Below are 15,178 nucleotides of genomic sequence, written 5' to 3' on the forward strand. Positions count from 1 at the left end.
TTAAACGCCAACCTCTGCTAAACTACGCTGGGAATTCAGTGATGAAAAAATGGGATGTTTCCCAATGGAACTATTGAGTGCTACTCTGCTATAACAAAAAGGAAATAACAGTAATGAGGCAGCTTGGGTAAAAAGAAACAGCCTCCAGTCATGGACGCCAAGTGACAAATTCGACTGTAAACAACTTATGCTGTAAAATGCCATGTTCAGCAAATACAGCAGAGCATGAAAATAGCTTTCTGAGAGGGAGGATAAAATATTTTAAGCTGCATAATGGTACAATAAACAAAAACATAAACCTCTGGCTCTCCCTTTGGTAGGTTCTGTGTATCAAATTAAAACCTGCCACGGCACTGGAAGAGTATAGGCTGTGTCCGGTTTACTTTGGAGCGCCCAGAGCATTCTCTGGTCATCTGGGTTTGTTCAACTGCGACCCTGCACAGTGTTAAAGATGTTAAAATATTTTTTTGTGCTGTCAAAGGGTTGCAGTGTTTGGAAATGAAGCAGTCACAGTCCAATACACATAGGTTATTTGATAATGAATGGCTGATTGGAATTGGGGGACTGGACTTAGCAATTGGCAGAAATTATCTGCAGTATCTAATATTTGGTTTCATTAATGAAACCCATAGAACACTCGCAACCAAAATGTAACGTTTCTTTAAACAGAAAGGGAGGTGGAGTTTGTGATTAAAACCGATGAGTCAGGCTCATTCTGTCCTCTGTCAAAGAGCTCAGCCTTCTCAGCTGCGTGCTTAATAATAACACCTCTTCATTTGTTTGCCTATACAACGATTAGATTCATTTGCTCCACTTCCTCCCCAGCTGTTGCCAGCCTCCAAGTGCAACAGGAAGACAAAAATACACATAATCAGTTAAACTCCCTTCCTTTTAAATTTGCACAGTCTGTGTTCAATGAGATGACAGCATGCCATATGCTGTCTCCCACTGTAACGCTGATAATTATAAGTCTAAACAAAGACCGAAAGAAAAGTTTTCATAATCCATAAATAGAAATAAAAACGTGAGCAGGATTTTGTTTAAATGTGATCTGATTCCCTAATCAACCATATCTGATTAGGATTTAAAGAACGAGGCAGAGAACAAGAAACAAATCGCTATTGTGTGGTTAACCCCCCCCCACCCCACCTCTAACACACATTCCCTTCTGGAGGCCAACAATGTAAATTTTTCCACTAATTCAACGTAGGGGGAAAAGTGTGAGGGTGAATGTGTGGTTTCTAACTCTCTAATGAGCTGGATAAAGGCCACGACTGAACTGAACTGAACTGAATGTTACAGTCAAACACAGGTCAAGTCAGGTCTTTTAAAACCACCAATTCATAAAAACTGACCACTGATAAATAAATGAAAACAAACCCCACTTCAAAAAAAAAACATTGGCAAGTTTTTCTGAAATACAAAAAAAACTGTAGAGCCGCATTTCTTTTCGCCAGTCGTGTAAACCTTTTTGTTAACAGGCTCAAGAACAAATTATTTTTTGTGTCTCATACACATACAACAGAACTGATGCAAACAACACACTTAAAAAAAGTTGGGTTAGAAGTTTTTGTTGAACATTTTTTGAAATTGGGTTTGTTTCATTATATAAATCCTACCCAATGCATGCATGACCCTGTACCTCTCATCGTTTGAATGAACCGATGTTGTAAGGTGTTACAGAAAGCTGAGCAGTTTACTCAGCGACGACTTAAAGAAACACACTGTGACACTGCCGCTGACAGCTTAACTTCTCTGGCTGCTCAGCAGCCATTACAGACACGTGAAGAAGCAATTCATCCCTAATCTGAAGAATGACTTTGTGCTCCAAAGTCTGATAGCTGTAGGCAAACGGTCCAAATCATAAAAGCCAAACGTGTGCACTGACATAATAGAATTACAGCATGTGTATTTTTGTTTACATTTGTTGATGGCTACATATTTAGCAGGGATAGGGTGCAGTTGCTGTGTGGACAGCATCCTAATTGCTCTGCAGGAGCCAACGAGGTGGTTGACATATCTTTCCATTTGGAAACAGCTACACTGGCTGTGATTTGTCCACTTAAACTTTAGACATGCCTGCTTAGCATCATAACAGATGAGCAGTTGTTATTCAGTCCAACTGCATATATAACACGGACAAATTTTTCTTTAAACTGTTTAAAGAAAGAAAATCCTAAATCAGCTGTCTATTCTGAATGCGTTTGAAAATGCTCCAATCTACAGTGATGACCTGACAGCTGTGCCAAGCCCTGCCAAATATGCTCTTGGTGCTTTGCATGCTACCAACTCAGCTCCAACCCACAGCTTTGAAGGTGCCCTGAGGGCTCTGGCATAAGGACCTCAGCAGTAGATCCTTTAAGTCCTGTAAGTTGGGAGTTGGAGCCGCAGTGGATCAGATGTGTTCCGACACATCCCACCCTCATCCTGCAGTGTCTGACCACTGCAGCGGAGTTTGAAATCTCAGCACTCTGACCCACTCTTCTGTCCATAACGATTACACCCTCTAAACTAAGAATGCAACTGGCAACAGAAACACTTAAAATCTAATATATTCCTGGCCTTTACAAGCAAAATGTATAGTTGTTTCAAGCATCTAGTTGACTTTTGACTATATGAACAAGGAATTACATTATCATCCAAAGCTCATGATTACATTCCTCAAATAGCAAAGAGACTCAGAAAATAACTCATGTAGATAAAGTGTATTCAGAGAACAGTTTACACTAATTATTTCCAAATGAAAAGGAGAAAAAAAGACACCCTTTCACAACCTTTTTTTTTTTTTTTTTAACATTAACAGGTGTTTATTTAACAGCCGCTTTCATGAGCCACTTAGCCCCTTTTCCCTAATAACTGTAAAACTGTTATGTGACCTCTGGGACAACAGGCCTGGGCTCATCGCACACACTTCATTAGTAAGGGGAAAGCTATCGTCGGATGACGGAGATTATAACATGACAGAAAGGACACCCAAACCTGCATCTGTTCCTGCTGGCTCGGTAAAGGAAGCTGACATTAAGGGCAGAGAAACTCTACCCTAATGATGTGAACCTTTATATCACAGATAGGAGTGTTGACACTACTCGCATAAAGGGAACCGGACTAATTCGGAGATTTATGAGCAAAGAGACATTCACTCTCTCAACTCATTGTTGAGTGCCCATGTAAGGACTCTGTCGTGCATAGCCTCTGTATTAATTCACATGAAAAGCTGCCGATTGGACAGAATCAAAGGGGCCTAATAGAATCCACATGGAGGGAGGAACGGCACTGGATTGAAGAACTCAAACAGAGCCGTGATGATATTTTTTCAAATACTGACCAGCTGGGGCCAGCATTGTTTTATTCTAAGAGCTGTTTAATTTCCATTCAGCCACAATAAAGTCTGCAGTCATGACTGAATACCTCCCAAACACCCATACTGGCAGCACACCAGGGTTTGATGAATTAACAACACAAACAAGTTTTTCTAAACTTGCTGACATAAAATATACTTGGTCTCTGCCCTCTACATTCTTATGACAAGTTAGTGGGGGCCCCAGGAGCTGCACTTGGCCAGGCAGAAAAGTCCACAAGCACAGACAATTCTTCTGTTTGTGTGCCTTGGTTCACTTTCCTTCTACTTTATCGAGAGAAAAACAGACGGGATCCAAAAGCTACAGATACTGTAACACACAATGACATAAGTATGATCAAAGAAAGTGATAAAACCCTCTGTGGGGGAGAAAGAAAATACGTATCTTGCATGCAGCGGGTAGGTTGATTGGATTTTCTTTCCTTTTAGTCACTGAGGAGCCGGTTTACCTTTTAATAAAAAGCCAACATTTTCAGGTATTAGCATGTAACAAAGGAGATCTCTGCAAGGCCTTGATGCTAAAGCTGAGTGGTGTAGCTGACTCCAAACAAACAGACCTCCACTACAAATTCCAAACAGCTGGAAACTGCAGACGCACTATTAAGTAAATGATGGAGCAGAGAAGCCAATGCTGTCTAAACACCCTGAATCACAGCAAACCTTTTGTTTCTGGAACATTTTGCCAGAAAAATCCACAGCTTGACCTGTGGGGAAACTACATTCTGAGATAATCATAACATGGCTGCTCTGATTATAAAGGATGATACACACAAGCATATCAAACAACATGCGGATCTCAACCAATTTAGTCAGTTCTTTCGGAGAAAATGCATACTATCATATGCCATTTGGTCCATGGTCAACAACATTGACTTTATTTGACTACCTCTAAACAGGCTTCACTAACCAAGGAAAACTTTACATTTTTACTCACGGGATTTTTTTTTTTTTCCAACGTCTCATGTCTTTGACATGGATGAAGGCTTAAATTGTACTATTACCCTTATATTTAGTTGAAGTAGCTCCTTTGGTACCTCTTTGCGGTGGTGGACAAACCTGGAACTACCAACCACAAAATGTGGAAATTCAATTAGACCAACTTAAGTGTTTCATAAAGTTATAGGTGGCTGTCCAGAGGAATTCTCATAAAACCCTGGAGCTCAAGCATAATCGCAGTGCACCGACAGCCACACTGCGTACACACATCCAGAAGTGGAAACCACAGAACAGTGACATACACTTAGAAATGCGGTCTTAGACCTGCTTGTAAATCACAGATTCTGACCAACAGAAAGTAGTAGCTGAAAGACAACAAAGCCTCCTCTCTTCGGTGGACTCGTCAGCTCGGGAGCATCCACCGATTTCCCCTCCTCTAGCTCGTCATAAAAAGTACCTGCGCAGCAACACACCACCACCACCGGCACGCTGCTGCTACGCCGCAGTCTCCTTCATACAGCATCATACGGTAAATATCTGTTTATGGAAAAGGGCGTCTCACTTCTGGTTGTTAAAAAGGGTCGCACCAACGAGCTTCTCTGACCAAAACGTTGCACTGGATTCAAGCTGTAGCTAACAACAAAAGTTTGTGATGGAAAACAGGGACCACACAGTTAGGCTGTGAAGCCCCTCGGCATAGTGAGGTGTGCATTTAAGCCTGGGTTTTGGTTAATAGACAGCTTGAGAACAGAGTTTCGGGGAAACACAGGGCGACTAAACCACTGGAAGTTTTTTTTTTTTTTTTTTTTTTTTTAACCCTACAGGATTTTACTTGAGAAGGGGAAAAACAATTCTCACCTAAATACAATTCCTCAGTAGCTTATCTTCCTTCCTCTTGCTCTCAGCTGATTGCATTTCTCAACACACTCTTCTTGCTTGAGCCAAAATACATAGATGACAGCTAGCTCCTAATTCACGAGTCAAAACATTGAAGTTTCATCAAAGTGTGGGAGTAATAAATACAGCTACTTCTTATCTGATTACAAAATTAAGGATATTCATAAATCTATCACACTACAATAAAGGGTGATAATCACAAAGTACCATTTAGGCATAACTCAGCAATTATTCAATGCAAACACACACTCAAATTATCATGATAACTCTAATAGTTCCTGTCCAACACATACAATGTACAATCCAAATGAGTAAACTGGACAATGTAAACCGCAGACTTAAAAGTCTTTTGACAGATCTAATCTTGAGTCCAAAACCATAAGAAAGGTTAGTTTCCTCTTCTCTCCTCCTCCTTTTCATTAATCATCAGAGCTGCGGAGGCAGACAGGCGTCAGCCTACAGTCTCTGCTCATGTCAGTCTGTTAACTACTTTAAATCATATCCATACCACTCTGCAGCGAGCCACTTATAACCTGCCAGAAATCATTTCTTGCTTGAAACATGATAGATAAAGAACTCTAATGAAGAGCTTTTATACATTTTTTTTTACTGTCAACGGATCAAAGTGATCCTGACAAAAGTGGCACCATAATGGTGTTTAAATGCAGAACATGTTATCTGACACAGCCTCTGCAACCTCTCCGCTATTAGATGGCAGAGGACAGCAATCCACATATGTACAGCATGAGGGCACGTGGCAAGTGGTAATGCAAGCAGGAGAATTTAAACTTTTCTTCAGCGGGCTAAAATGAAAACTGAATTTAAGATATACTCTGATGAGCCCATTATGTGTTTTATCATGTAAATCTCTAGAAAATGGAAAAAGGATGTTGCTCTTATGGAAAGATGAAGACAGCAGGCAGCTGAAAAGGCCTGATGACTTCCAGGTTCTGTCTGTCCTTGAGTTAAGATGGTGGCTGAGTCTAAAGACCATGGTCATGGTTCAGGTAAACAAACAGTGCACACCAGACTGCATTTAGATTTCCGAAGATTTAGGGGCTTTTTTTGCTGAGAGGCAACTAGACAAATAAGTGTCAGCTTTTGTTCAGGCGAGCAGTGGAGATGGGTTATTCTTTTCATTTGATTTTTCTTTTGTCTAGATAGAACATTCTGCGGAACACACCGGGGAAGTGAGTCACAAACCACAAGCCTCAGCTGGACAAGGATAGAAAGACCAACAAACATCTTGGGGAAAACCTCTTAAAGTCTTCAAGAGTTCCATTTCTCAGAAAAAAAAAGAAAAACCTGCTGAGAAAACAAGCTGGAGATCCATTTTCTGCTCTCATTCAAGAAGATCCAAGCAACAGAGATGTGAAAAACGTTGGGAATAAACAATGCACATATGGCCAGAAGAACTTCTAAAACAAAAGCGCAACACCCTGAAGTTCAAACGATGAGTCCCTTGTTAGCTATGATCTTTTTCTTTCCTCACACTCTTAAGTAGACTTTGGGTATTGGGTTTCACATCACAGTTTTCACTGCTACTTCAAAGAGCTCCGTCTGGTCAAATCGCTTCAGGAATGACTGCAAGATGTGACATCAGAAAGTGAAATTTCCTGAAAATTTAATTACAGTTTTATCACTCATAAAAGCAGCAGAGAGCTCTTATTTTGAAGGTTTACATTTGTCTTATTAAGCAACAAATAACTACCAAAGGAGCCATTTTTGATTCACGGCCTTGTAGACCAACAAATAATAAACACACAACTGCTTTTGGGAATGTCTACCATGGAAAAACTGTTAATAAAGCAAGTAAAGTAAGCTACACTTGTTGTTTCCTTATAGAGAGTTTACCGTCGTAAACGCTGAACGATCTCAACATCTGTATTTTCAGAAGAAGAGAAGAAATAAAGTAATGGTTGGAAACAGTTTTTATTAAGAAATCTTAACCATCTTGACCACTTACTCGAGGACAGCTGTGTAATGTTCACTTGTTGCATGTCTGTAGGTCATATGTTTTTTATCCAAGCACAGTCACATGAGATAATGGCAGCAAAGGGCTTTGCCAAGACTCTGTCGCATCTCTTTGGTCTGAGGTCACCAGCTTAGCCGCGGAGGTGAAAGAAGAGCCTAAAGTTCAGCATACAGCATTTGGATTTAGATATGACACTGAGGAAGAAAAGGGATAAACAAAAGAGGTGAAAAAAGGGAGGAGGTGGCAGAGTTTGCTCATGCTCTCCTCACTAAAAGTGATGCAAAGTGTTCTTTTTTAATAATGCAAAGAGAGACCCGGCTTTCTGGTCAGCTTGTTTTATCTATAGATCAATCTTTTATTTAACTTTGGTTTAACTGGGGAAAACAAGAACAAATTGTCCTTGTATTACATCCAGATCTTTAGATTAAAAACCCTTACTTTTACAGTTTAGGCTCAGAAGCTTGTGCATCCCACTGCACTACACTTAAAATCCATTTCTTACACAGAAACTTTGCAGCGTGTAACACTAACTTTTATTCATTTTAGGCATGACTTGAATACCAAATTCACCCTTTATGCTATTACTGTAGATTTCACTGAGCTAATAAACTGGAGCAGATGAAGAGAGAGTAAATATTTTACATGATCGTTTACATATTTTGCCTCTCAAAACTTTGTACACAGCAACATCTTCCACTTCCAGGGCACATAGTCACTCAACAGGAAACAAACATTTGTTTATTATGAGTGTGATTTAAAGGAAAAGTTATTTCTGCCCCATCACCTACAACCTTTCCAAACAGCTTCACCAAGAATAACTCCATCTAACCAGCTCCTTTTCCGCTTTCTGCCACCTCCTATAACCACTAACTACAGCAGGCTACCCAGTGAGTCATAGCTGTGTTTTATGGAGCCACAGTTGCCACTCTTTATGGCAACAGACGCTTTGACGTATGCACCAGACCACCAGTATGGCACTTTGCCTGTACATGGCGAGACAAGAGAGACTTTACCCAGTAGACGGAAACATCGGTAAACCCAGTGGTGACCTGGCTGGACCGCAGAAGATTTTAAGATTCCTAATGCTATGATTCCTATGGTTGAGGATACAAAATATGTTTGACTGAGTAAAATGGCCGCGAAGCAAAGGTTGCTCTCCTGCTAAGAACCTTGATTTTTGTATAGCATCAGTTGTCACCTAATCAGCCCCACATGCCTGTTTCACAATAACATAGCCAAGTGGATAACTCTGGGACTAAGAGAATGCAGCACATGGCTCTCCTCCAGACAAAAAAGCTGCTGGTTTTCCTTTGGAGTCAGCCACACTTACTTGGCTCATTTGTCTCTGAATGAAAGTATAGCACGTTTAACATTTCTGCCCCCCTGTGGATGGCTACTACAGGCCCGGTTATAAGCCAGTGCCTACCTGCAAATAAGTCTGCAACAAACAACCACATCTATCATCTCTCTATGCGTTCAGCTTGGACCAAAGAGAACGTGAGCATGTTAATCAAAAATGAAGAGCCTAGCTGTAGTGACTCGATTGCACAAGAAATAATAGAGGTTTGAAGAGACTGGGTGCACTTCAGCCAAAGCATTACTTGAGGTCTTTTTTCACCCCTCTATGTCAAACAAATTAACCTCAAGAGGGAACATTTGAGGTTAAATTTGAGGTTTGTTGCCACCTGACCTCCAGTGTGATCTATGAAGCTTCTCCATCTTCAGTCCTCATAGTATGAGCCTTTATGAAAGTAAACTTTTCCCTCCGCTACATGAAAGCGGGGTCTTCCTGCTGTGGTGCGGATCCTGCGCCAGCTTCCCTGTATCAGTTTCAAACACAGTCACACAAGGCAATTTAATAAGAAATTGCCAGCTAATGTCTCCAACTCCAGTCAATCAGGCCGTCAAGCTGAGTCTGCTGGGAAACCAGATCTTTACTTTGTTTGACAAAACCAGGCTGGACAAGCTCTGCACGACGTGAATTAATGAAAGCTCCGAAGACATGAAGATAAAAAAATTCAATCTAAATACCAACTGCAGCTAAAATGCTGTCAGTTGTTAAAATATATCAGTAATATGAAAACCCAGGAGTAAAACACCGGGGTCAGTAAAGTAGCCTTTTCCTTATTCTCGCCCTCAAACAGCTGGCAGAAAACACATAGCAGAGCAGGGGTTTAGGCCAGCTTTCCCGATAAAGCTGTTGAGAATGACAAGGTTAGGGAATTTCTGTTATACTGAAAAGCAGAAATTGCATGTAGCATGAAAAATCTCCGTTGCTCCATGAATTTATCCAGGCTTAAAATCTAAACCTGAACATTTTGTGATGTGAAATCCAAAGCACCGAAAGATCAGACTCTCAAGACTGAAATGTTTAAAGCTGTGCAGGAGTCATCCAAAGTGGGATGGAGAAGTAGTGTCTGCAGTGGATTGTCTTTTATCAAATATGACATGTTAACCACGTCGTCAGTTTTGAAATAACGGCCGACTATCATTATCATATGGAGCTGCGCTATTCATGTGGCAAAATCATATTGTTTTGGAGACAAGCTGATAACTCATCCTTAAGAAGGAAAGAGGAGGGGGGGGAGCACACACATGGAATATATATCAGAGTGCTTTGAATGTAAGCTGAAATTTCAGCCTGTAAAAATACTGATGCGCTGCTGTTAAAAAGTAGAATGTGTTTTCCTTAATTTGAGGGATGTTATATTATACACTCAAAAGATAACAGTTATTTATTATGGATCTGGCAGGCTTACATCTACTTATGTGCTGTGCAACCTCTTCTATAACAACAGAACAGTTCAGTGAAAGGAGGTATACCTTTTAATGCCTAAGGCTTTATGTGTCAGGACATAAAACGGCACATAGGGGAAAATCATCTTCTTTTGTGTGCTTGAGAGCATTTGGGTGTCTGAAGTAAGTATGAATGCAAAAATTCAGAAAAAACACAACTGTGGCATTCTGTTTTGTGCCCCATTTATCTGAAGATGTGATGTTCAGGTCTGCAGCTGAAACATATATAGCATCGTTAGTTATCTAGTTAACTTAATATTAGAAATAAATTACCGTGATGCTCTACCAGAACTTCTTCTTTAATGTTTTATATCCCAACAAGGATATCTGACTTCTTACTGGCATTCTTTCATTTTTTTTACCATCAGATTTTTAGAATTTCTGATATCTATACTGAATACACCATTAGTTCAGGACCAGTAGCTGCCAGTACAAAAACAAGCACCGGGGAAATATTGGCCATATAAGCAACAGTTCCTAATGTCAGCTTCTGAAAACACTGAGGACTGGAGCGACAGTGAAGTCTAGTTTATGGAGCCGATAAATGACAGAGGAATTACAAAATCCTTTTTTAATGGTGTTATTAAGCAGCCGTTAAATTCCTGAGTGTGCACTTTAACAACTTAGGCCAGTTCAACACATGACTCGTGAAGAGACTGCATATACGCTACTTCCTCTCTTGATTCTTATGAAAGCAGTAAGGGTGTCCGTCTACAAGTTGTCTTAGTTTTCTTAAATATATAAAGACAGTGTGCATTCAGTCAAGTGTTGTTCAACTGATCTTGTATTTACCCAATTTTCAGACCAGATGATTACTTCTTATGTCCTGACATGCAAAGCCTTCAAATTTAAAGAGCAATTGCCTTGACCGTAAGCTTCCATCAGGGTTAAATAAGTCCAGTATGCTGCCTTTCTCTTAATTCATCATTCTACATTCTTCTTATAAAGTTATCATGCACTCCTCACATGTGCCCACCTGTGTCACATCTGACTTTTTGCACCTGGTTTCTAAGACAAAAGTTTGAACCTTTCTGCAGTGGTTCCACGAACACAGGTGTACACGCCCAGCTGCCTGCATCTAATTTTTCATCTCCAGCAGACAAGATTCCTTTGAAGCTGTATATGAACTCATTTTTCAGAAAGCCAATTTCATGCATTATAACAAAAAAACTGTGTCCTAAGGACAGGCATATACCAGAAAAGACCTCTCTCAATGGATCGTGACACCATTTTGACCCAACAAATTCAGCAAAATGATTTCAGATGTGATAAGAGATATGCTGATTTCAGTCAAGAATATTCCTCCTCAAGGTGCTTACATGTGCCTTCTATCAGCAGGCAAATTAAACTTCCAGCCAGCGTAAGCATGCAACACATGGATGGGATTTGTTAAATTGAAATCTCAGAAAGCAAAGACCATGATGTGTGGCTTTGATCAAGAATGTATTTCAAGGGATGGGAGTGGGAATATAAATTGAGATAAGTGCATGCCTGATATTTAAATATAGAGACGAAAAGAAATCTGCATAACTCTGCAATGTCCAAATATAAAAAGTCCTGGATCAAGCTCTGGAACAACATCTTAAGTTGAGCAAGAAGTTGGGCCATGCCCCACCTCTGATCATTTTCTTATGGAAAAAAAATCTGTATTTGTAGTCATTTGTAATTAAAACCGGGGAGCCACAGCAACTCCCAGTAAAGATGAAAGTTTGGCGGCACTGTGGCTGCAAATTAACACACAGATCTGTGCACCCGCTCCTATATTTGTCAAAAGTATCGCGAATCTTGGAGCCGACTAAGTGTCAGGGAAAAATTCAATAGAACATCCAAAAAGTTCCAAGGACGTCCACAGTGTGAAGCAGCCAGGACAAGAATTAGCACCTCCGAGTCCGAGGCCACGGTGCTCAGTGCCCACTCACGGTTGGGGTAAGTCGCTTGTGGAACAGTTTAAGTATCTTACTCACAAGTGGAGTTAAAAAGGGGGACTGAAGGACGTGGTGAAGGGAGAGCTGAGTCTGTAGGTGAAGCTGTAGATTGAATGTCATTAAAAGGGTGTCGACTATAAAAGTCCACGGTGTTAAATAAAAAAATGGCAGGAAAATCACGTCTGCTAGTCCCAACTAACTTCTTTCACACAGTTGAAGTCAATTACGTAAACCCAAGCTTGATCATCTTATACAACCACAACAAAACAGTTATGTAATAATCTCCGTGGCCGAGATAAAAATGACGAGCACATTTCGATCAGTCTCACTCTACCTCTAATTAATTTCACCTACACGCTTTAAACGGGCACAAGAAACAATTCTTAATTATTAGGAAAGCCCATGAATTACTTCATACCTTACACAGAAACTTCTATATGGTGGATGAGGCTCAGTAGGATCAATCTTTGAGATATACGAGCAGAATGCAAAAAAAATAAATATTTTGCCAGGTTTAAAACACAGATGGGAAGATGGCAGACTTGAACGATGGCCAACAGCTTGTGGTTTGGTATTAGAAACAACATGTGCAGTGGTTTGAAATCAGTCGCCTGCTGGGGATAATTGCCTTATTTACTGCAGGGGCCCTTCTTTCTACCCGGGACAAGGAGCAAAACAGGGTTTGGAATGCAAATAGTTTAAAGTCAGTGCTGAATGTGTCAGAGATAAATGGAAAGAGTCATTCAGGTCAACATATTAGGTTCACTTTAATAAGCATGTCGAAGTCATCGGTTCAATAAATCACATCAAAGCCCAGCACCGATAATGAATTGATCCCACAAACCAGAATTGTGTGTGCAGCTGAAGCCCGATGAGGCTCATTTTCCTGATGCCCAAAAACCTTATCAAGACTCTGGATTCAACACACATGCAAGCCTCTTTGTGAGGCTGTAGCAAGTACAGCGGTGCAGTGTGCTCAGCCGCATTACTGCAAACAAGTCTGTGAACAACACCATCATCATCAGCTTCACTACAAATAATTTTGGCATTTCATTTCCGGAGGAAATCATAAATCTTGAAGATTAATGCACAAAAAAAAACAAAAAAAAACCTGCTGCTCCCTGTCAACAAAACAAAGTTTTCTCTTTCTAATTTCAGTCTTAGTAGCTTTTCTTAGTTGCAGAATATTAGAGCATTAAAAAAAGGTTAGATTGTGAAATAAATGTGAATTAAACTGCTATGTTGTAAATAGTTTTCTACTCTTAAATGTAAGTGATGCCACACACATCAGTGGCAGGCGTGTGTAAGGAATGTGTGGCCATATATTACCTGAGCAATGTTCTTGTTTAGTAAGTAGACACCGTATTCGAAATGAAACCGTTCTCCTCTGGGGTACAAAGGAAATCTGTAAAAGACAGAAGAGAAAAAAAAAAAGAAGCAGGTTTAAACAGGAACAGGTGATTTACTCCACGGGATGGGAACAAGCAGGAATCATACAGACAGAAGACAAAGTAAAGGAGAAACCGAACCCCCGACATCCACGCTGAGGGGACCTTATGGCTCCGTGTGGCTGGTGAGGATGACATTTTGGTCATGTAGGTTTGGTCTATTTAGGGGCAAAGGTGACTGCAGATCAATACAAAGTTGTTCTCAGCGATCACCTTTATTCTGGGCATGGGGCTGGTCACTAAATGGGTTTGTGAGAATGAAAAAGAATCCCATTCAAGAGCCCTCAGTCACCTGATCTAAACTGAACAGAACTGAGTATCTTTTGGGAGATTTTGGCCCAAAATCAACAACTTTAAAACACCAATGAGTGAATATCTTCTGGAGCATTGTCTCTCTCTCTTCTCTTGAGTTCCACAGACATGAAGAATCATCCCAAAGGCAAACCAAAGCTGTTCAAATGACACGAGGCGTCTCAACATTACTAAGACTCACTGTGTTGATTTTCCATCCATCTGTAGGTGTTAAAGCCCCTTCTTTGCATTGATTGTACCTTTTGAAAACTCATCTCTGTTCAGCAAAATTAAGTATCCAAATTCCTAATTTCCATGAAAAAAAAAAAAGTATTTTACACCTTAAAATGTACAAATCTTAAATGTAACTCGACAACTTTGCCTCATTGATGGACTATGCTAATTATCCTCTCGATGGAGATACTAGAGAGATGAAATATCTTCCTACTGTTGACAGGCCCCACTCGACAGGCTGAAAGGACTGGTTAAGTGTGTTGTGTATGAAGCCGTGGTTCGTACACTGCGGTTTAAAACTAGATTTTTGAGGGAGTGTGGGCTTTCCATACCATTTGCAAACTAAGCACTAAGCATTTTATCCCTGTAACATATCACAATATACTGATGTTATGTCCATGTGAACATGCTTGGGAGTAAAAGGGTGTTCATTGCTTGTTAACTTTAAATCTATTCCATTGGTCTTCATCTTTGCAACAGGCAATAAATTATTCACATAGTTCAAGCGTCTGCTCACATAGTCACCACCTCAGTCAAGGATACTTGTACATCACACAAGGAACCGAGTCTGGGTCTATGATCTCATTCCACAGATCCCACCTCAGTACCTTTTTTAACCGAATCATCAAACAGGAGTGGAGGCGTCCAGACAGCATGTCCATCCGCCTCCAAGGAGGAACACAGACAACTTTCCTTTCAGCGCGATGGGAAAGTCCCTTAAGTACCAGCTGAATGTCTGAGTCAGGGCTGCACAGGGAGTGCTCATAAAGGATGGAGATCGACCTGAATATTAGGGAGGTGCAGTGATAGGTACATGTTGTGAGGGAAAGTTCTCTCTTACCAGGGCCTTCCTGTTACTTTGTACTTATATCTGCTCATTTTCCACTGAGGAAGCAACAATATATTTGAACAGCAGCTCCTACGATTAAGCAGGTCAATGTAAAGTCAACCATTTCCAATTAAAAGCAAGTTTATAAAGCTTGTATCATTGACTGATGCCTTAAGAGAGGGTCTCAGTCTGAGGAGGAGCATAGAGAGGGGTTTTATACCCATATAGTGACGCTTCCTCCTTGTGATAACATCTAACAAATCTATTGGTGATAAGGCGAGGGTGTCAGGATTGGGTGTAAAAGGAGCATCCATCAAAGGTTTAGATTTTCCAAGTAAGGATGGGTTGTGGCTCACCGCTTTGAGCCATACTCCATCAGAAAATCAGTGATCAGTTACATGATATATTTTTCTATGTAAAATGGCAACGAACCAATTTCTACAACATCTACGAGGCTTACAACTGTGAAAAGAATCAGGGAGTCTGGGG

General features: G+C 40.5%; 1 protein-coding gene across 1 annotated transcript in view; it reads right to left on the reverse strand.

Moving 5' to 3' along the window:
* Positions 1-15,178, reverse strand: part of uvrag (UV radiation resistance associated gene) — an 87,788-nt gene that overhangs the window by 24,655 nt on the left and 47,955 nt on the right. Inside the window, exon 13 of the mRNA XM_072374389.1 lies at positions 13,217-13,292. Coding sequence (XP_072230490.1) covers positions 13,217-13,292 — 76 coding nt within the window. The remainder of the gene's footprint in view (positions 1-13,216; positions 13,293-15,178) is intronic.

Source organism: Leuresthes tenuis, unplaced genomic scaffold (genome assembly GCF_036924035.1).
Source record: "Leuresthes tenuis unplaced genomic scaffold, fLeuTen1.0.hap1 SCAF_21, whole genome shotgun sequence".
NCBI lineage: Eukaryota > Metazoa > Chordata > Actinopteri > Atheriniformes > Atherinopsidae > Leuresthes > Leuresthes tenuis.